This window comes from Bos javanicus, unplaced genomic scaffold (genome assembly GCF_032452875.1).
Source record: "Bos javanicus breed banteng unplaced genomic scaffold, ARS-OSU_banteng_1.0 tig00001600_1, whole genome shotgun sequence".
In the NCBI taxonomy this organism is placed as follows: domain Eukaryota; kingdom Metazoa; phylum Chordata; class Mammalia; order Artiodactyla; family Bovidae; genus Bos; species Bos javanicus.
Window position 1 is genome coordinate 860302 of NW_026893620.1, and position 22849 is coordinate 883150.

The 22849-nt window shown below is 40.9% G+C and overlaps 1 protein-coding gene across 1 annotated transcript in view; it reads right to left on the reverse strand.

The window, feature by feature from the left end:
- LOC133243938 (ATP-binding cassette sub-family C member 4-like) overlaps positions 1-22849 on the reverse strand; it is a 230057-nt gene that overhangs the window by 122979 nt on the left and 84229 nt on the right. The window contains 5 exon segments of the mRNA XM_061410646.1: positions 11203-11297; positions 11669-11706; positions 12740-12880; positions 14232-14432; positions 19324-19420. Of these exon segments, the coding sequence (XP_061266630.1) occupies positions 11203-11297; positions 11669-11706; positions 12740-12880; positions 14232-14432; positions 19324-19420 (572 nt within the window).

Here is a 22849-nt window from a genome sequence, read left to right on the forward strand (position 1 = left end):
AATGGCTGGGTTCTGACAAAGATAACACACTTTATCTTTGTAGAAAGCTTTTATGAGGGTTTCCTGTGGGAATATATAATATTTTAGGTGAGGATTTCATTTAAAAAGTATCTAATGTGAAGGCGACTCTAAGATGGCAGACGAATAGGATGGGGAGACCACTTTTTCCCCAACAAATTCATCAAAAGAAAAAAAAAACCTGAACGCTGAGTAAATTCCACAAAACAACTTCTGAATGCTGGCAGAGGACATCAGGCACCCAGAAAAGCAGCCCATTGTCTTCAAAAGGAGGTAGGAAAAAATATAAAAAATAAAAAGAGAAACAAAAGAGGTAGGGATGGAGATCCGTCCTGGGAAGGGAGTCTTAAAAAGAGAGGTTTCCAAACACCAGGAAACACTCTCACTGGCAAGTCTGTGGTGAGCCTGGGAACCTCAGAGGACAACATAACTGGGAGAAAATAAATAAATAATTAAACCCCACAGGTTACATGCCTAAAGGTAACTCCCAGCAGAGAAGCAGTGCTGAGGCCAGCATCTGCCACTTGCAAGCGGGGCCTGGGCAGGGAAGGGCGGGCTGCATTGCTTAGAGTAAAGACCAGGCCTGAATGCCCTGAGAGCAATCTGAGGGAACTAACTTGAGATAGCAAACCAAACTGTGGCATAGCTACCCTGAGAAAAGCCCTAACTTAAGACACCACCAACCTCACGTCCAAGGAGCATACAGGAGGGCAGAGAGGAGCTACTCTATGTTCAAAGTCAGGAGGAGTGGCAGTGAGGAGACACCCCTCACACAAGGTAAGGAGCAGCAGCTACACTTTGCTGAAGCAGCCATGAAAAGATACCCCACATCCAAGGTAAGAGAAACCCAAGTAAGACGGTGGGTGTTGCGAGAGGCATCAGAGGTCAGACACACAAACCATAATCACAGAAAAATAGTCAATCTAATCACATGGACCACAACCTTGTCTAACTCAATAAAACTAAGCCATGCCCTGTGGGGCCACCCAAGACAGGGGGGTCATGGTGGAGAGGTCTGACAGAATGTGGTCCACTGGAGAAAGGAATGGCAAACCACTTCAGTATACTTGTCTTGAGAACCCCATGAACAGTATGAAAAGGCAAAAAGATAGGAATACTGAAAGAGGAACTCCTCAGGTCAGTAGGTGCCCAATATGCTACTGGAGATCGGTGGAGAAATAACTCCAGAAAGAATGAAAAAATGGAGTCAAAGCAAAAACAATACCCACTTGTGGATGTGACTAGTGATAGAAGCAAGGTTCGATGCTGTAAAGAGCAATATTGCATAGGAACCTGGAAAGTTCGGTCCATGAATCAAGGAAAATTGGAAGTAGTCAAACAGGAGATGGCAACAGTGAATGTCAACATTCTAGGAATTAGCAAATTAAAATGGACTGGAATTGGTGAATTTAACTCAGATGACCATCATATCTACTACTGTGGGCAGGGATCCCTTAGAAGAAATGGAGTAGCCATCATGATCAACAAAAGAGTCAGAAATGCAGTACTTGGATGCTATCTCAAAAATGACAGAATTATCTCTGTTTGTTTCCAAGGCAAACCATTCAGTATCACAGTAATCCAAGTCTATGCCCCAACCAGTAATTCTGAAGAAACTGAAGTTGAACAGTTCTATGAAGACCTACAAGTCCTTTTAGAACTAACACCCAAAAAAGATGTCTTTTTCATTATAGGGGACTGGAATGCAAAAGTAGGAAGTCAAGAAATACCTGGGGTAACAGGCAACTTTGGCCTTGGAATACGGAATGAAGCAGGGCAAAGACTAATAGAGTTTTGCAAAGAGAATGCACTGGTCATAGCAAACACCCTCTTCCAACAACAAAAGAGGAGACGCTACACATGGACATCACCAGATGGTCAACACCGAAATCAGATTGATTATATCCTTTGCAGCCAAAGACTGAGAAGCTCTATAGAGTCAATAAAAACAAGACCAGGAGCTGACTGTGGCTCTGATTATGAGCTCCTTATTGCCAAATTCAGACTTAAATTGAAGAAAGTAGGGAAAACCACTAGACCATTCAGGTATGACCTAAATCAAATCACTTATGATTATACAGTGGAAGTGAGAAATAGATTTAAGGGACTAGATCTGATAGAGTGCCTGATGAACTATGGACGGAGGTTCATGACATTGTACAGGAGACAGGGATCAAGACCATCCCCATGGAAAAGAAATGCAAAAAAGCAAAATGGTTGTCTCGGAAGGCCTTACAAATAGCTGTGAAAAGAAGAGAAGGGAAAAGCAAAGTAGAGAAGGAAAGATATAAGCACCTGAATGCAGAGTTCCAAAGAATAGCAATGAGAGATAAGAAAGTTTTCCTCAGCGATCAATGCAAAGAAAGAGGAAAACAACAGAATGGGAAAGACTAGAGATGACTTCAAGAAACTTAGAGATACCAAGGGAACATTTCATGCAAACATGGGCTCAATAAAGGGCAGAAGTGGTATGGACCTAACAGAAGCAGAAGATATTAAGAAGAAGTGGCAGGAATACACAGAAGAACTGTACAAAAAAGATCTTCAAGACCCAGATAATCATGATGGTGTGATCACTGACCTAGAGCCAGACATCCTGGAATGTGAAGTCAAGTGGGCCTTAGAAAGCACCACTACAAACAAAGCCAGTGTAGGTGATGATATTACAATTGAGTTATTTCAAATCTTGGAAAATGATACTACGAAAGCACTGCACTCAATACGCCAGCAAATCTGGAAAACTTAGCAGTGGCCACAGGACTGGAAAAGGTCAGTTTTCATTCCAATACCAAAGAAAGGTAATGGCAAAGAATGCTCAAACTACCGCACAATTGGACTCATCTCACATGCTAGTAAAGTAATGCTTAAAATTCTCCAAGCCAGGCTTCAGAAATATGTGAATCGTGAACTTCCAGATGTTCAAGGTGGTTTGAGAAAAGGCAGAGGATCTAGAGATCAAATTGCCAATATCTGCTGGATCATGAAAAAGCAAGAGAGTTCCAGAAAAACATCTATTTCTGCTTTATTGGCTATGCCAAAGCCTTTGATTGTGTGGATCACATTAAACTGTGGAAAGTTCTGAAAGACGTGGGAATACCAGACCACCTGACCTACCTCTTGAGAAACTTATATAAAGATCAGGAAGCAACAGTCAGAACTGGACATGGAACAACAGACTGGTTCCAAATAGGAAAAGGAGTACGTCAAGGCTGTATATTGTCACCCTGCTTATTTAACTTATATGCAGAATACATCATGAGAAACGCTGGGCTGGAAGAAGTATAAGCTGGAATCAAGATTGCTGGAGAAATCTCAATAACCTCAGATATGCAGATGACACCATCCTTATGGCAGAAAGTGAAGAGGAACTAAAAAGCCTCTTGATGAAAGTGAAAGAGGAGAGTGAAAATGCTGGCTTAAAGCTCAACATTCAGAAAACTAAGATCATGGCATCTGGTCCTATCACTTCATGGGAAATAGATGGGTAAATAGTGGAAACGGTGTTAGATTTAAATTTGGGTGGCTCCAAAATCACTGCAGATGGTGATTGCAGCCATGTCATGACCAACCTAGATAGTATATTGGAAAGCAGAGACATCAATTTGCCAACAAAGGTCCATCTAGTCAAGGCTATGTTTTTTCCAGTAGTCATGTATGGATGTGAAAGTTGGACTGTGAAGAAAGCTGAACGCCAAACAATTGATGCTTTTGAACTTTGGTGTTGGAGAAGACTCTTGAGAGTCCCTTGGACTGCAAGGAGATCCAACCAGTCCATTCTAAAGGAGATCAATCCTGGGTGTTCGTTGCAAGGACTGATGCTAAAGCTGAAACTCCAATACTTTGGCCACCTCATGGAAGAGCTGACCAATTGGAAAAGACCCTGATGCTGGGAGGGATTGGGGGCAGGAGGGGAAGGGGACAACAGAGGATGAGATGGCTGGATGGCATCACTGACTTGATGGACATGAGTTTGGGTGAACTCCAGGAGTTGGTGATGGACAGGGAGGCCTGGCGTGCTGCAATTCATGCGGTCACAAAGAGTTGGACACGACTGAGCGACTGAACTGAACTCAGCTGAATATAGGAATGGGCCTATAGATATTGAGAAGTATAAGCTGGATCAAGGAACTATCTGAAAATGAACTGACCCGACACTGTCCACAACAACACCAGAGAAAGTCCTAGATATATTTTTACTATTTATCATTCTATAAAGAAAGAAAACAATAAAAAATAATATTTTTTTATTTTTAAGTCCTCCATTACTCCTTTAATTTTCATTTTTATAACCTACTATTACTTTGCAAAAAAATCTATTTTTTAAAGTAAACTTCACATATATATATATTTTTTATAATTTTTTAACTTTGTTTTTTTTTAATTTAATACTATATTTTTAAGAATCCAACATCTACTCTAATTTTTAATCTTTGCTTTTTGGTATTTGTTATCAATTTTGTACCTTTAAGAACCCAATCTTCAGTGCCCATTTTTACTTTGGGTGAGATTACTGGCTTGACTGCTCTCTCCCTCTATGGACTCTCCTTTTTATCCACCAGGTCGCCTCTATCACCTCCCTCCCCCTTCTTTTCTGTACCCAATGCTGTGAATCTGTTTGTGTGTTCCAGACCGTGGAGAACAATTAGGGAACTGATTACTGACTGGATCTGTCTCTCTCCTTTTGATTCCCCTCTTTATCCTCCTGGCCAACTTATCTCCTTCCTCCCTCTTCTCTTCTCTGTATAACTGTGTGAACATCTCTGAGGGGTCCAGATTGTGGACAGCACATAGGGAAGTGATTACTGGCTAGCTTGCCCTCTCCTCTTTTGATTCCCCCTCGGCTCATCCTGGTCATCTCTATCTCCCTCCTCTCTCTTCTCTTCTCCATGTAACTCTGTGAACCTCTCTGGGTGTCCCTCACTGTGGAGAAACTTTGCATCTTTAACCTATATGTTTTTTCATCAGTGCTGTATAGATGGAGAAGTCTTGTGGCTACTGTAAGAATAAGACTGAAAACCAGAGGCAGGAGGCTTAAGTCCAAATCCTGAGAACACCAGAGAAATCCTGACTGCAGGAAACATTTATCAATGGGAGCTCATCAAAAGCCTCCATACCTACACTGAAATCAAGCACCACCCAAGGGCAAACAAGTTCCAGAGCAAGACATACCACAAAAATTATCCAGCAACACAGGAACATAGCCCTGAGCTTCAATATACAGGCTGTCCAAAGTCACTCCAAACCCTTTGACATCTCATAACTCATTACTGGACACTTCATTGAACTCCAGAGAGAAGAAACCCAGCTCCACCCACCAGAACACCTAAACAAGCCTCCATAACCAGGAAACCTTGACAAGCCACCAGTCCAACCCCACCCACAGTGAGGAAACTCCACAATAAAGAGAACTTCACAAACTGCCAGAACACAAAAAGGCCACCCCAAACGCAGCAATACAAACAAAATGAAGGGGCAGAGAAATAACTAGAAGGTAAAGGAACAGGATAAATTCCCACCAAACCAAACCAAAGAGGAAGAGATAGGGAATCTACTTGATAAAGAATTCAGAATAATGATAGTTAAAATGATCCAAAATCTTGAAAACAAAATGGAATTACAGATAAATAGCCTGGAGACAAGGATTGAGAAGATGCAAGAAAGGTTTAACAAGGATCTAGAAGAAATAAAAGAGAGTCAATATATAATGAATAATGCAATAAATGAGATACAAAACACTCTGGAGGGAACCAACAGCAGAATAACGGAGGCAGAGGATAGCAAAAGTGAGGTAGAAGATAGAATGGTAGAAATAAATGAAACAGAGAGGAAAAAAGAAAAATGAATTAAAAGAAATGAGGACAAGCTCAGAGACCTCTGGAACAATGTTAAATGCCCCAACATTCGAATCATAGGAGTCACATAAGAAGACAAAAAGAAAGACCATGAGAAAATACTTGAGGAGATAATACTTGAAAACTTCCCTAAAATGGGGAAGGAAATAATCTCCTAAGTTCAAGAAACCCAGAGAGTCCCAAACAGGATAAACGCAAGGTGAAACACCCCAAGACACATATTAATCAAATTAACAAAGATCAAACACAAAGACAAATATTAAAAGCAGCAAGGGAAAAACAACAAATAACACACAAGGGGATTCCCATAAGGATAACAGCTGATCTTTCAATAGAAACTCTTCACGCTAGGAGGGAATGGCAGGACATACTTAAAGTGATGAAAGAAAATAACCTACAGCCCAGATTACTGTACCCAGCAAGGATCTCATTCAAATATGAAGGAAAAATCAAAAGCTTTACAGACAAGCAAAAGCTGAGAGAATTCAGCACCACCAAACTAGCTCTCCAACAAATGCTAAAGGATCTTCTCTAGACAGGAAACACGGAAATGGTGTGTAAACTTGAATCCAAAACAATAAAGTAAATGGCAACGGGATCATACTTATCAATAATTACCTTAAATGTAAATGGATTGAATGCCCCAACCAAAAGACAAAGACTCGCTGAATGGATACAAAAACAAGACCCCTGTATATGTTGTCTACAAAAGACCCACCTCAGAACAAGGGACACAGAGAGTCTGAAAGTGAAGGGCTAGAAAAAGATATTCCATGTAAACAGAAACCAAAAAGAAAGCAGGAGTAGCAAGACTCATATCAGATAAAATAGACTTTAAAACAAAGGCTGTGAAAAGAGACAAAGAAGGACACTACATAATGATCAAAGGATCAATCTATTAATAGCCCACTCACACCTATGGATAGACAACTAAACAGAAAATTAACAAGGAAATATAAACTTTAAATGATACAATAGTCCAGTTAGACCTAACTGATATCTAGAGGACATTTCACCACAAAACAATGAATTTCACCTTTTTCTCAAGTGCACACGGAACCTTCTCCAGAATAGATCACATCCTGGGCCATAAATCTAGCCTTGGTAAATTCAAAAAAATTGAAATCATTCCAAGCATCTTTTCTGACCACAATGCAGTAAGATTAGATCTCAATTACAGGAGAAAAACTATTAAAAATTCCAACATATGGAGGCTGAACAATACATTGCTGAATAACCAACACATCACAGAAGAAATCAAAAAATAAATCAAAATATGTATAGAAATGAATGAAAATGAGAACACAACAACCCAAAACCTGTGGGACACTGTAAAAGCAGTGCTAAGGGAAAGGTTCATAGCAATACAGGCATACCTCAAGAAACATGAAAAAAGTCATAAATAACCTAACTCTACATCTAAAGCAACTAGAAAAGGAAGAAATGAAGAACCTAGTGTTAGTACAAGGAAAGAAATCTTAAAAATTAGAGCAGAAATAAATGCAGAAGAAACAAAAGAGACCATAGCAAAAAGCAACAAAGCCAAAAGCTGGTTCTTTGACAATAAATAAATAAAACTGACAAAGCATTAGCCAGACTCATCAAGAAGCAAAGGGAGAAAAATCAAATCAATAAAATTAGAAGTGAAAACGGAGAGATCACAACAGACAACACAGAAATACAAAAGATCATAAGAGACTACTATCAGCAATTATATGCCAATAAAATGGAAAACTTGGAAGAAATGGACAATTTCTTAGAAAAGTACAACTTTCCAAAATGGAATCAGGAAGAAATAGAAAATCTTAACAGATGCATCGCAAGCATTGAAACTGTAATCAGAAATCTTCCAGCAAACAAAAGCCCAGGTCCAGACGGCTTCACAGCTGAATTCTACCAAAAATTTAGAGAAGAGCTAACACCTATCCTACTCAAACTCTTCCAGAAAATTGGAGAGGAAGGTAAACTTCCAAATTCATTCTATGAGGCCATCATCACCCTAATACCAAAACCTGACAAAGATCCCACAAAAAAAGAAAACTACAGGCCAATATCACTGATGAACATAGATGCAAAAATCCTTACCAAAATTCTAGCAATCAGAATCCAACAACACATTAAAAGGATCATACACCATGACCAAGTGGGCTTTATCCCAGGGATGCAAGGATTCTTCAATATCCACAAATCAATCAATGTAAAACACCACATTAACAAATTGAAAAATAAAAGCCATATGATTATCGTAATAGATGCAGAGAAAGCCTTTGACAAAATTTAACATCCATTTATGATTAAAAAAAAAAACAAAAAACTCCAGAAAGCAGGAATAGAAGGAACATACCTCAACATAATAAAAGCTATATATGACAAACCCACAGCAAACATTATCCACAATGGTGCAAAATTGAAATCATTTCCCCTAAAGTCAGGAACAAGACAAGGGTGCCCACTTTCACCACTACTATTCAACAGTTTTTGAAGTTTGGCCACAGCAATCAGAGCAGAAAAAGAAAAAAAGGAATCCAAATTGGAAAAGAATAAGTAAAACTCTCACTGTTTGCAGATGACATGATCCTCTACATAGAAAACCCTAAAGACTCCACCAGAAAAGTACTAGAGCTAATCAATGAATATAGTAAAGTTGCAGGATATAAAATCAACACACAGAAATCTCTTGCATTCCTGTACACTAATAATGAGAAAATAGAGAAAATAAGGAAACAATTCCATTCACCATTGCAATGAAAAGAATAAAACACTTAGGAAATATCTACCTAAAGAAACAAAAGATCTATATATAGAAAACTATAAAACACTGGTAAAAGAAATCAAAGAGTACACAAATAGATGGAGAAATATACCGTGTCATGGATTGGAAGAATCAATAGAGTGAAAATGAGTATACTTCCCAAAGCAATCTATTTATTCAATGCAATCCCTATCAAGCTACCAACGGTATTTTCCATAGAGCTAGAACAAATAATTTAACAATTTGTATGGAAATACAAAAAACCTCGAATAGCCAAAGCAGTCTTGAGAAGGAAGAATAGAACTGGAGGAATCAAACTGCCTGACTTCAGTCTCTACTACAACGCCACAGTAATCAAGACAGTATGGTACTGGCACAAAGAAAGGAATATAGATCAATGGAACAAAATAGAAAGCCCAGAGATAAATCCATGCACCTGTTGACACCTTATCTTTGACAAAGAAGGCAAGAACATGCAATGGAGAAAAGACAATCTCTTTAACAAGTGGTGCTGAGAAAACTGTTCAACCACTTGTAAAAGAATGACACTAGAACACTTTCTAACACCATACACAAAAATAAACTCAAAATGGATTAAAGATCTAAATGTAAGACCAGAAACTATAAAACTCCAGAGGAGAACATAGGCAAAACACTCTCCGACATAAATCACAGCAGGATCCTCTATGACCAACCTCCCAGAATATTGGAAACAAAAACAAAAATAAACAAATGAGACCAAATTAAAATTAAAAGCTTCTGCACAACAAAGGAAACTATAAGCAAGGTGAAAAGACAGCTTTCAGAATGGGAGAAAATAATAGCAAATGAAGCAACTGACAAACAACTAATCTCAAAAATATACAAGCAACCCCTGCAGCTCAATTCCAGGAAAATAAATGACCCAGTCAAAAAGTGGGCCAAAGAACTAAACAGACAGTTCTCCAAAGAAAACATACAGATGGCTAGCAAACACATGAAAAGATGCTCAACATCACTCATTATCAGAGAAATACAAATCAAAACCACAAAGAGGTACCATTTCATGCCAATCAGAATGGCTGCTATCCAAAAGTCTACAAGCAATAAATGCTAGAGAGGGTGTGGAGAAAAGGGAACCCTCTTACACTGTTGGTGGGAATGCAGACTAGTATAGCCACTGTGGAGAACTGTGGAGATTCCTCAAAAAACTGGAAATAGAACTGCCTTATGACCCAGCAATCCCACTTCTGGGCATACACACCAAGGAAACAAGAATTGAAAGAGACACGTGTACTCCAGTGTTCATCGCAGCACTGTTTATAATAACCAGGACATGGAAGCAACCTAGATGTCCATCAGCTGATGAATGGATAAGAAAGCTGTGGTACATATACACAATGGAGTATTACTCGGCCATTAAAAAGAATACATTTGAATCACTTCTAATGAAGTAGATGAAACTAGAGCCTATTATACAGAGTGAAGTAAGCCAGAAAGAAAAACACCAGTACAGTATAATAATGCATATATATGGAATTTAGAAAGATGGTAACAATAACCCTGCATGCGAGACAGCAAAAGAGACATAGATATATAGAACAGTCTTTTGGACTCTGTGGGAGAGGGAGAGGGTGGGATGATTTGGGAGAAGGGCACTGAAACATGTATATTATCATATTTAAAGCGAATCACCAGTCCAGGTTTGATGCATGATACAGGATGCTCGGGGCTGGTGCACTGGGATGACCTAGAGGGATGGTATGGGGAGGGAGGTGGGAGGGTGGTTCAGGATGGGGAACACATATACACCCATGGTGGATTCATGTCAGTATATGGCAAAACCATTACAACATTGTAAAGTAATTAGACTCCAATTAAAATAAAAAATATATTATAATTTAAAAAAAAAAGTATCTAATGCTACATATATTCTAAGCACTCCTGTGAAAACACAGAGAGCTGTGTTAATATTGGCCTGGCAAGCCAGATATTAATCACATAGTTGAGGACACAATAACATTGTGATCTCAAGGAAAGAAAGAGAAGGAATTCTAATTTCTAGACACTGTATTTCTCCCTGCTTAACTTCTTTCTTAAGTAGTGAAGCCCAAGAGATGAACAGTGTGGTGAAGGGGAATTTGCATACCTGCGAGGGAACAACTATTTGGGACCTTGCTGCCAGAGGATTTCATTCAGGATCAATAAAAGCCATGGTTTATTCAGAAAGAATTGGAACAATCCAAACAACAGCATGGGGATCCATTTCTAATCCCCTTGCCCATTCATGTAATGATGTAAGCTTTAGCTAAAGCAACCCATTAAAATAGACAATAGCACATATTTCCAGTGGCTGATTTTCTCAATATGCAATTCTGGTTTAACTACCAAAATCCAGTACAGAGCAAATTAAGAGTCTTCATGCACCCACTTTCTTCTAGTAGATTTTAAAAATACTCATTCTAATTAATTCACAGAGTAAATGCAACTCAGAGTCTTCATCTATTAAGACATTACTGAATTATTCCTGGGAGCTCTAATTGTTCACACAGGCTACTAGTGAATACCTCAGACTCTCGTATAACAGACCAGATGATTTACCTGAGTGAACTGTTAAGTACCAGCCAGAATCAGGTATCTCAATTACCCTTCCTTTTCCATATGCCATGGCATATAGGGTACTCTGTCCATTTGCCCTAGGGAAAAGGAAAGAAAAAGTATTATGCTCTAGATAGAATTTAGGTAAATAATAGAAAAATTAACCTCGATTTAGGACACGTGTTTTATGGTGGAAAATGGTTCCCAGCTCACTGGGCCCTGTGTCCATCTACCTTATAAAAAGTCCATTTGAATCACAACTGTCAGCTCTAAGAATGTGAGGAAGCTGCTGAGGGCCAAATATGGGGAGAGTTGCACTCCACCAGCCAGAACTTTACTTCTTTTTCAGAGAAACTATGTGAGAGTCAGAAGAAGAGGCTGAACAAGCCCCAACTATCCCCCCTGCTGTGGGAAAGTGAGGCTTCATGTAGACTTCACAGCCCTTTGGGTCAGACCAGGAATCACTCACCAGTATGCAAGCCACCAATCCTGCAGGATGTAGGCAACCTGGAGCAGGAAACAACAGTCACTCACACACTGACATCACTGAGCCTCACACCCCGCTCACTAGGTTGGGAGATGGAAAGGCTCCAGAACGTGGAGACAGTCCTTCCAGCTCAGGTCTGTACCAAGTCCCACACCCCAGATGACCACAGGTCAGGGGAGGGCATGATACATTTTATTTTTTTTAATATAAACTTATTTATTTTAATTGGAGGTTAATTACTGTAAATATTGTATTTGTTTTGCCATTTACAGCCACTATGGAGAACAGTGTGGAGATTCCTCAAAAAACTGGAAATAGAATTGCCTTATGATCCAGCAATCCCACTGCTGGCCATACACACCAAGGAAACCAGAATTGAAAGAGACACGTGTACCCTAATGATACATTTTAATATCTTTACAAGACATTCTTTTTCTTCCTAGAATCTCTCTGTTATATACAAACAACACCTCACCTCAATAAGTAAGCCTCACTTATTTTCCTCACAGATTTCATTCAGTGCAAACCAAAATGGACTGCAAAGCATAATAAAAACAGTATAAAAGTCAGGACTTTTCAAAGAAAAAAAAAATTGATAGAAACTCTGATAATCAAGTTTCTGTGTCAGCTTGGCCAGGCCAGTCTCTAGTGGTTCAACCAAACCCTCATCTAGATGTCGCTATGAAGGTATTCAGTGGATATGATTCACATCATCCTCAGAACTGAAGTAGAGGAGATCACCCTCAATTTTGTGGTGGCCTCATCCAGTCAGTCAAAGGCCTGATGAGAAAAACCTGAGGCTTCCTGGAGGAGGAAGAAATTTTGCTTCAAGACAGCAGGGTCAGCTCCTGCCTGAGGTTCCAGCCTGTAGGCCTGCCTTTCTGATTTCACATTGACCAGCTAGACTGCACAACCTCATGAGCCAGTTCTCTGACATAAATCTCTTAATATATATATTAAACATGTTAATATTAATAAATTAAATAAATACAGTATAAACAATATGTAAATACCAAGAAGAGGGCACAAACCAAAATAAATGTTCTTATTTACCTGAGCTGCAATGTTCACTAGAATAAGGAAAATGATGATAAACCAGTGAGCACCAGCTGTGAAGTAATTCTCATAGCTCTTAAAACCAACTCTTCCAACCAACCGGTCCTCCAGTGGTAATATAACCTGTATATTCTCAGTCTGGGAGGGAGAACAGCAGTGAAAACAAAATTTTAAGTAAGGAACCCTCAAATTTCAAAAGTTTACAATGCCCTCCACTGCAAAGCTGTGAGGAAACAGATACATCTCATATGCTCGTAGGAGTGCAGGATGGTCCATTTCCTACAGAAAAGGGTGTGCAAATGTCTAGCCAAACCACATATGCATTTACCCTTGGACTCAGCCATCCTACTTTCAGAAATCTATTAGAAAAAGAACATCATTTGCATGAAATTATTCACTGTTGGGTGGCTTTGCTTAAAGTTGATCATGACTCTTAGCACAAGTACAACTTGTACAAGTAAGCTTAAGCTTCTGCATTTGTACTTGTACAAGTTGTACTTGTGCTAAGAGTCATGATCAATTTTAATATGGCACTAACATATCACTCTAAATGACTTGCATCACTTCCAATAATAGAAACATAAAACATACTTGGCGCTCAAAATTCTAGACAAATACAGTAAAAAGAGTTCACACAGGAAGTTGAAATAATGTGAGTCTGGACAGCACAGGATGGCATATGACCCAAATCTATTTAATTCCTGAATTTCAGGGAGTGATTCCTGAGTGTAGAATGTGAGGGACTAATCTGAATATTTATCAGAATCATCCAGATTCCTAGGTCTGGATATTGTGGGCTTGGATACCAAGGAGTACCTGTGTATGTTTTTAAGAGAGCTAGTGCTTTTCTTCATTTCTGTCTGTAGGGCCTAGAATGCATTATAGAGTCACATGAGCCAAAGATGTACTCAACTCTATGCTGACCACTGGGCATTTAAGGTGAATAAGATGTGGCTCTAGGTTTCAAAGGGTAATAAAAAATAGGAAGACAAGAACTAACTGTAAAGTGTCTGGCCTACAACAAATGATCTAACAAAGGAGCAAAATATTACCATCAATCACCTGCAGAACATTCCAACATATAGGAAAAGTAGCTGATTTAATGTGGTCACAGAAAGACTCAGTCTAAAGAGGTCTTCACATTAAACCTCTGGATGCATAAGGGAAGTTGGGAGCCACCAGAGTGAGTAGGATGTAACTATGGTAAACTGATGGGTTCTCATATCAGCGTGAGCCACAAACAGCTGGAAATTCATAGCAGTGCACCCCCTACTGAGCTCCATAAGATTCGCCATCCTATACCTAAAGGAGAACACTAAGCAAGCTTGCTCCTAATGCTCTTCTAATTCTACCAATTCCATGGAATGAGGCTTGGAATCTTGGGATCTACTTTGGGATAAACAAAGATGTCATGAGAGAAGCAGACTGAAGGTCCATGAGGCCACCAAGAGCAGACAGACAAGAGCATGTTGCAGGATGAGAAACTTACATCTTGGTCCTTTGGAGCTGCATCTTTCAAAGAGGGTCTGGAAGACGGTTGAGACTGAACTGAAGACTCGGAAATCAGAGTGAGAGTTTCTGGACCTGGAGATGGTTCAGCCTCCTCTATCTTCTCCCATAAAATAATATCTTCAAAATCTATCCCAGATTTTGAAAACTCAGCAAAAGTCCCCTTTTGCATAACTTTGCCCTAAAATAAAGAATTTTAGAAGAATTCATTTATATTTGATAATATCAATCCAATCTACATACTAATTAAGGAAAGTAAACTAGTCTTAAATTATTATTTTCCTAAGAAAATTATCTCTAGGTTAGGAATTCTGGTGAAAAAATCTAGTTCAGTTCAGTTCAGTCACTCAGTCATGTCTGACTCTTTGCAACCCCAGGCTTCCCTGGTGGCTCAGAGGGTAAAGCATCCACCTGCAATGGTAGACCTAAGTTCGATCCCTGGGTGGGGAAGATCCCCTGGAGAAGGAAATGGCAACCCACTCCAGTTATTCCTGCCTGGAAAACCCCATGGACAGAGAAGCCTGGTAGTCCATGGGGTCGCAAAGAGTCGGACATGACTGAGCAACTTCACTTTTGGAATTCTGGTGAACAAATCTAGTTCAGTTCAGTTGCTCAGTCATGTCTGACTCTTTGCGACCCCATAGACTACAACATGCTGGGCCTCCCTGTCCATCACCAACTCCTGGAGCTTGCTCAAACTCATATTTATCAAGTCAGTGATACCATCCAACTATCTCATCCTCTGTCATCCCCTTCTCCTGCCTTCAATCTTTCCCAGCATCAGGATCTTTTCCAATGAATCAGTCCTTCACGTCAGGTGGCCAAAGTTTTGGGGTTTCAGCTTCAGCATCAGTCCTTCCATGAATATTCAGGACTGATTTCCTTCAGGACTGACTGGTTTGATCTCATTGCAGTCCAAGGGACTCTCAAGGTTCTTTTCCAAGACCACAGTCAAAAGTATCAATTATTTGGTACTCAGCTTTCCTTATGGTCCAACTCTCATATCCATACATGACTACTGGAAAAACCATAGCTCTGACTAGTTGGACCTTTGTTGGCAAAGTAATGTCTCTGCTTTTAATAAGCTGTCTAGGTTGGTCATAGCTTTTCTTCCAAAGAGCAAAATGAGCATGGTATTCACTGTCAAACCCTATGCTAGGTGCTGGGGGATATGAAAGAAATGTATGTTCATGTTTTAAAAATGGAGGCCATTGACATAACTACCATGGGAACTCAGGGATGCTAAAACTACAGATGTGGGTAGAAGTATCAGTACAGTATTTTTGGACAACATGGAAATTGAGAGAAGCATCATGTTAAAATGCAAGCAAACAGTTAATTTGGGAAGATATTCCAGGAAAGAAACTTAAAAAGGCTGACCCAGATGTGGCCACAGGCACATCTCCAGAGGTAACAGTCTCTCATCATATCTTCACAGACCACTGTTATAGCATCATGTGCTCCACTTGAAGAAAGACATGTAGAAACCAGCCCTAGACAGAGAACCCATGAGCTTTATCATCATGGTCTTTACCACTTCCCCACAAATGCAGGAAGTTCCCAACTTAAAATTCAATATTCTACCTGCCATAGTATTTAAACAAAGAGGCCATGAGACTGAGGTGGCTCTAAATCCTTGACCTCCTATGCCAGTAGACCAACACCTAAGAACCAATGCACTCAGAACTAACAAAAAAAATTAAAAAATAAAAACTTAAGAATAACCAGTCACAAGCAGTCAACCAGGTATCCTCTACTCAGGCAACTGTTTAAGCTACAGTCAATCTAATCATTTTCTTTGAACACATGTGACACATCATTGCAGTTTCCCTCCTTTTGTTGTTGTTCCGTTGCTCAGTCACGTTGAACTCTTTGCGACCCCATGGACTGCAGCACACCAGGCTTCCCTGTTCTTCATATCTCCCTGAGTTTGCTCAAACTCATGTTCATTGAGTCGGTGATGCCATCCAACCATCTCATCCTCATCCCTCTCTTACAAAGTCCTATAAAATAATGTGCAGATATCTTCACTATATTCTGACCCCACAAAATATGGCTCAGCTCATTCACTCAGTGTCAAACAAAATATAGGGGAAAATCACAGGATGCAAAACTAAACAGAGGAGAGCATCTCTGGTTAAGGCAGGTCAGATGGAAGAAGGTGCCCCAGGGCCCTAGCTGGGACCTCTCTCACCCTATCTCCTGAGGTGGTCCATTGTGAGAAACTCAATGAAGCATTTGGGTACTGTCTATACTACAGAATTAGAAAATTATTCAGGGTATACTGTGCCTTGTTCCACTTGGGAAGCAAAATTCAAATACTTTATTTAATGAAATTACCATTTTCTACATAGTACCTATAAGACACACAAGGAAACAAGTAGTGGTACAAGGATAGCAATTTCACTGAGCAGCCAAGCACAGACAACTCTGAGGGGATAAGAGGGCAACCATTCCCTTTCTGCTGTTAGAGATGAACCAGACAAAGAGTAAGGATGGACCCCAACTCATCCGGGGGTGCTCATGTGGACAAATAGTTGTTCTGATAGCACTAAAATTGGGGGTAGTGTCCTCAAAAGAAGCAATAAGGGACCCTAAAAGATCTAGGGACAAACTAAATAGGTTACTCTGTCTCCCACTGATCCTGTGCTCATAATATTGTCATCGTTGAGGTTTTACACACTAGTATCACCCTCTTCCTCGAGAAGGCAATGGCACCCCACTCCAGTACCCTTGCCTCGAAAGTCCCATGGACAGAGGATCCTGGTGGGCTGCCATCAATGGGGTCGCACAGAGTCGGACATGAGAGAAGCAACTTAGCAGCAGCAGCAGCATCACCCTCTTCCAAACATGAAATTAACTGCTATCAAATCTGAGAAACCTGAACTCCCCATTCCTGAAAGAGTGGTTAACAGTTGACACAGGATATTGCTTCTAGAGAGGCAGAGGTTCTGCATTTAATAATCTTTCTTAGGACAGAAGTTCATTTGATAAATGAGGGATCTGACCAACCTAGACAGCATATTAAAAAGCAGAGACATTACCTTGCTAACAAAGGTGCAACTAGTCAAAGCTATGGTTTTTCCAGTGGTCATGCATGGATGTGAAAGTTGGACCGTAAAGAAAGCTGAGCACCAAAAAATTGATGCTTTTGAACTGTGATGTTGGACAACACTCTTGAGAGTCCCTTGGACTGCAAGCAAATCAAACCAGTCAATCCTAGAGGAGATCATCCTGAATATTATTGAAAGGACTGATGCTGAAGCTGAAACTCCAATACTCTGGCTACCTGATGTGAAGAGCTGACTCATTTGAAAAGACCCTGATGCTGGAAAAGATTGAAGGCAGGATGAGAAGGGAATGACAGAGGATGAGATGGTTGGATGGCATCACCAACTCAATGGACATGACTTTGAGTAGACTCTGGGAGTTGGCAATGGACAGGGAGGCCTGGCGTGCTGCAGTCGATAGGGTCGCAAAGAGTCAGACACAACTGAGCAACTGAACTGACTGACCAAGGGCCTGTGGAACAGGCAAGGGTTAATGACGGAGGTGCTGAGGCCCAGAGACAAAGAAGCCAAGGTCTGAAGCATCAAACAACCAGTAAGCCTGAAATATTCTCACTAATCTCCACCCCATCCCCAGCCATGCTAGGAGTTGGGGTTGATTGGTAGCCCCCCAGAAAGTAAGTTCAAGCCCTAAACATGATGCCTGTGAACATGATCTTATTTGCATTCAGTGTCTTTGTAGATGTAATGAAGTTAAGATGAGGTCACACTGGAACAGGGTGAACTTAAATCCTATGTGAATGATATCCTTATGAGAAGAGACTCAGACACGGGGACAACAGCCATGTGACATCAGAGGTAGAGACCATAGTGCTGCAGCTGGAAGCCAAGGAACACAAGGAAGATCCGTGAACACCACCAGCTGGACGGAAGGATTCTCCCCTGGAGCCTTCAGGGAGAGCACGGCCCTGCCAGCACCTGGATCTGGGATCTATAGCCTCCAGAACAGGGAGACGATAAACTTCTGTTGTTTTAAGTCACCGAGTTTGCAGTGCTTTGTTACAGCAGCTCTCGAAACTGATACCCTATCCTGAGTCCACACTTCTGTCTCCTCAGCTTTACTAAGACTTCTAACTGCTTCTGCTGTCGCCCCTCCAGTGACCATCAGAGGAATCTCTTAACTCCAACATCAGACCACATCGCTCTTCTGCTCTGGACCATCCAAGGCTTCCATCCCACTTCCAGGCTCACTGCCCACTGCTCAGGGACCATCTCCCTCCAAATCCTCCTGCTCACTCTCCTCAGACACACTGGTCTTCCTGCCGTTCCTCCAATCTGCCAGGTCAGCTCCTTCCTCAAGACTCCCTGCCTCAGATCCCCTCCTCCAGGTGTTGCATGGCCCCCACCTTCATGTCATCCAGACCCCATGAGGCACCAGCTCCTCAAGGAGACAGCCAGGATGTCACCTTCTTTATTACATCCATCCCCATAAGAACAGGAGTCCCATGAAGGCAGGGCCTTGTCCTCCTGTTGCACAGGCTCCCACACATATTGGGCACATAGAGACCTGGGCAGGGAGACCTGCAGAGTGGGCATCTCTGACCCAGGTGCTTGGCTACCCAACCTCGCTTCTAGTGTTAATGGAAGATGCACTTTAGGCAAATTGTGCTTGACAATCATGTGGATACAAACAGGTCTCAGTAGCTCTAATTTCCAAGTAAAAAACTTTGACTTAAGTTGTATAAGGGGGAAACACAAGTTATAAATAAAATAGCATCATTATCCTTAACAAATTTCAATAGAACAGTCATATTTCAGTAGTCCTGTGGTAGCACTCCTATATGCTTTAGTGTTTATGTGGCTTCAAGTTTAATAGTGACACTTTACAGGTCTTTGGATTGATCCTCAAAGACATGAATAGCATCAGCTCTGAGAAAAAGAGGGAGTTAAATTGAGGGAGAAGAGGACATTTACCATGAATCCAAGGAGAGTGACCTGCTGGGAGGTCTGGCCTTCAACACACCTGAGTGCTAGCAATTTCACAGGCTTCTAGAAACTACTTACATCTTTCAGTATCAGAATCTGACTTGCATCTTTTAGGTACTGCAGCTGATGAGTCACTAAGATTGTGATCTTCTCCTTCAAGGCTTGACGAATACACCTACAAATGTAAAAAGTATAGAATGCAAATGCACATTAGTGGGGGTGCTCCAAACTGAAAACACATATTCTGAAAACATAATGAGACAAAAACAACACAGCAAAGGTCTATAGTTTAAATAAAAAATGAATAATACAAATTAAATACAAATATGTCAATGATCCTGAGTAGGTCCTCAAATTTATCAGCAGCAAATGTGAACCCAGCTCTGCTAAAAAAAAATTCTAAAAAACAGTCCAGTGAAGGAGGCACTTGCTAAATTTTTTCTAAAAACTCAGCTTAACAATAATTTACATTTCATAATGAAAAATAATTGAGCAATACTGAGATTCCAAAACTTGACTGAACTTAATATTTTATCACTATGTGGGAAGGGGAAAAGAGGCATCTATGTTATATAAAATGTGTGCATTTTCCTTAGACAATTTTCTAGGGGATTATTTATGATTCATGATGCATACACTAACAACAAAAAATTAATAGAATCTTGGTAACCTTTGCTAGAGTGCCTTTTCTAGACACTTCTTCCCAAATAATATTAAACAGAAAATGAATGCCAACGTGGCCTCCATCAGTCTCTACAACAGTCCCAGTCCCATCCAAGAAACCAGACTTCTTTCATAACGACTGAACACCTTCCAAATATGAAAATAAAGAACAGAATTCAGATGGCCCAAATCATAATGGGACTCATCCAATGGCCAAAAGACACACCAGTTCTCTTACCCAAGACCCTTGTGTGATCAGGCCACCCAAAATGACTGTTCTCTTGCTCTCTATACATCCCCTTCTCGACCAGTGTCTGCTTCACCTACACCTACTTACATGACTGACCTTCCTATATGCTTGTCCCAGGACCCAGCTAATGATGGCTCTAGCTTCAGATCACAATCCTCCATGATGCTTGTCAAAGGGGCAAGAGGGACATGACCCTCTGCTGGTTTTCATGGTGACCAATGGCCCACCCTGACATCAACTTCCCCTATAACAGGTCATGTCCCCCCTCTCCTGCCGCCTTGCCCTGGGAGCAAAGACTACCACCATGTCCTGTTCCAACGTGGGCCTCAAATGATAGGATGCCCTTCCAGGATTTCCTTTGCACATGTAAGTCAGCCCTAATCATCAAACCATATGTGTGTCTGTCACTGATTCTAGGCTCTTTCTTAAGTCTAACCTGGGCAAGTAACAGGCCTGGCAGGTCTGGAAGGCCAACAACCTCTCTCAGTATCCAACCTTAAGTGTGTTTTTACAGTAACTTTTCCAACTGCTTCACATTTTTAATGCAGACCCCTAGGAACTCAGCCCCAGTCTCATCCCACAAGGTCCACAACCCTTCCAGGGAAGCAAGTGGCTGGATTTGGGGCCCTGGTGACCACAGTCAGGGCTGCAAGCAGGTACTCTGGGTGCTCAAATCCCTCACAGAGCAAATCTCAGGAACCTGGGCCAGAACTCAGCCTGTGAGTGAGTCAAATGAAGAGTGTGAAGGCAGAAGACTGCAGCTCAGTTCAGTTCAGTTCTGTCACTCAGTCATGTCCAACTCTCTGCAACCCCATGAATCGCAGCATTCCAGGCCACCCTGTCCATCACCAACTCCCAGAGTTCACCCAAAATCATGTCCATCGAGTCGGTGATGCCATGCAGCCATCTCATCCTCTGTCGTCCTCTTCTCCACCTGCCCACAATCCCTACCAGCATCAGAGTCTTTTCCGATGAGTCAACTCTTCACATGAGGTGGCCAAAGTACTGGAATTTCAGCTTTAGCATCATTCCTTCCAAAGAAATCCCAGGGATGATCTCCTTCAGAATGGACTGGTTGGATCTCCTTGCAGTCCAAGGGACTCTCAAGAATCTTCTCCAACACCACAGTTCAAAAGCATCAATTTTTCAGCGCTCAGCTTTCTTCACAGCCCAACTCTCACGTACATACATGACTACTGGAAAAACCATAGCCTTGACTAGATGGACCCTTGTTAGCAAAGTAATGTCTCTGATTTTCAATATGCTATCTAGGTTGGTCATAACTTTTCTTCCAAGGAGTAAGTGTCTTTTAATTTCATGTCTGCAATCACCATCTGCAGTGATTTTGGAGCCCCTCCAAAAATAAAGTCTGCCACTGTTTTCCCATCTATTTCCCATGAAGTGATGGGACCAGATGCCATGATCATAGTTTTCTGAATGTTGAGCTTTAAGCTAACTTTTTCACTCTCCTCTTTCACTTTCATCAAGAGGCGTTTTAGTTCCTCTTCACTTTCTGCCATAAGGGCAGTATCATCTGCATATCTGAGGTTATTGATATTTCTCCCAACAATCTTGATTCCAGCTTGTGCTTCTTCCAGCCCAGCGTTTCTCATGATGTATTCTGCATATAAGTTAAATAAGCAGGGTGACAATATACAGCCTTGACATACTCCTTTTCCTATTTGGAACCAGTCTGTTGTTCCATGTCCAGTTCTAACTGTTGCTTCCTGACCTGCATATAGGTTTCTCAAGAGCCAGGTCAGGTGCTCTGGTATTCCCATCCATTTCCGAATTTTCCACAGTTGATTGTGATCCACACAGTCAAAGGCTTTGGCATAGTCAGTGAAGCAGAAATAGATGCTTTTCTGGAACTCTTTTGCTTTTTTAATGATCCCAGCGGATGTTGTCAATTTGATCTCTGGTTCCTCTGCCTTTTTTAAAACCACCTTGAACATCTGGATGTCCATGGTTCACGTATTGCTGAAGACTGGCTTGGAGTATTTTGAGCATTACTTTACTAGCGTGTGAGATGGGTGCAATTGTGCGGTAATTTGAGCATTCTTTGGCATTGCCTTTCTTTGGGATGGGAATGAAAACTGACCTTTTCCAGTCCTGTGGCCACTGCTGAGTTTTCCAAATTTGCTGGCATATTGAGTGCAGCACTTTCACAGCATCATCTTTTAGGATTTGAAATAGCTCAACTGGAATTCCATCACCTCCACTAGCTTTGTTCGTAGTGATGCTTTCTAAGGCCCACTTGACTTCACATTCCAGGCTGGTTCTAGGTGAGTGATCACACCATTGTTATTATCTTGGTCGTGAAGATCTTTTTTGTACAGTTCTATGTATTCTTGCCACCTCTTCTTAATATCTTCTGCTTCTGTTAGGTCAATACCATTTCTGTCCTTTATCGAGCCTGTCTGCATGAAATGTTCCCTTGGTATCTCTAAGTTTCTTGAAGATATCTCTAGTCTTTCCCATTCTGTTGTTTTCCTCTATTTCTTTACGTTGATCGCTGAGGAAGGCTTTCTTATCTCTCCTTGCTATTCTTTTGAACTCTGCATTCAGATGCTTATATCTTTCCTTCTCTCCTTTGCTTTTGGCTTCTCTTCTTTTCACAGCTATTTGTAAGGCCTCCTTAGACAGACATTTTGCTTTCTTGCATTTCTTTTTCATGGGGATGGTCTTGAT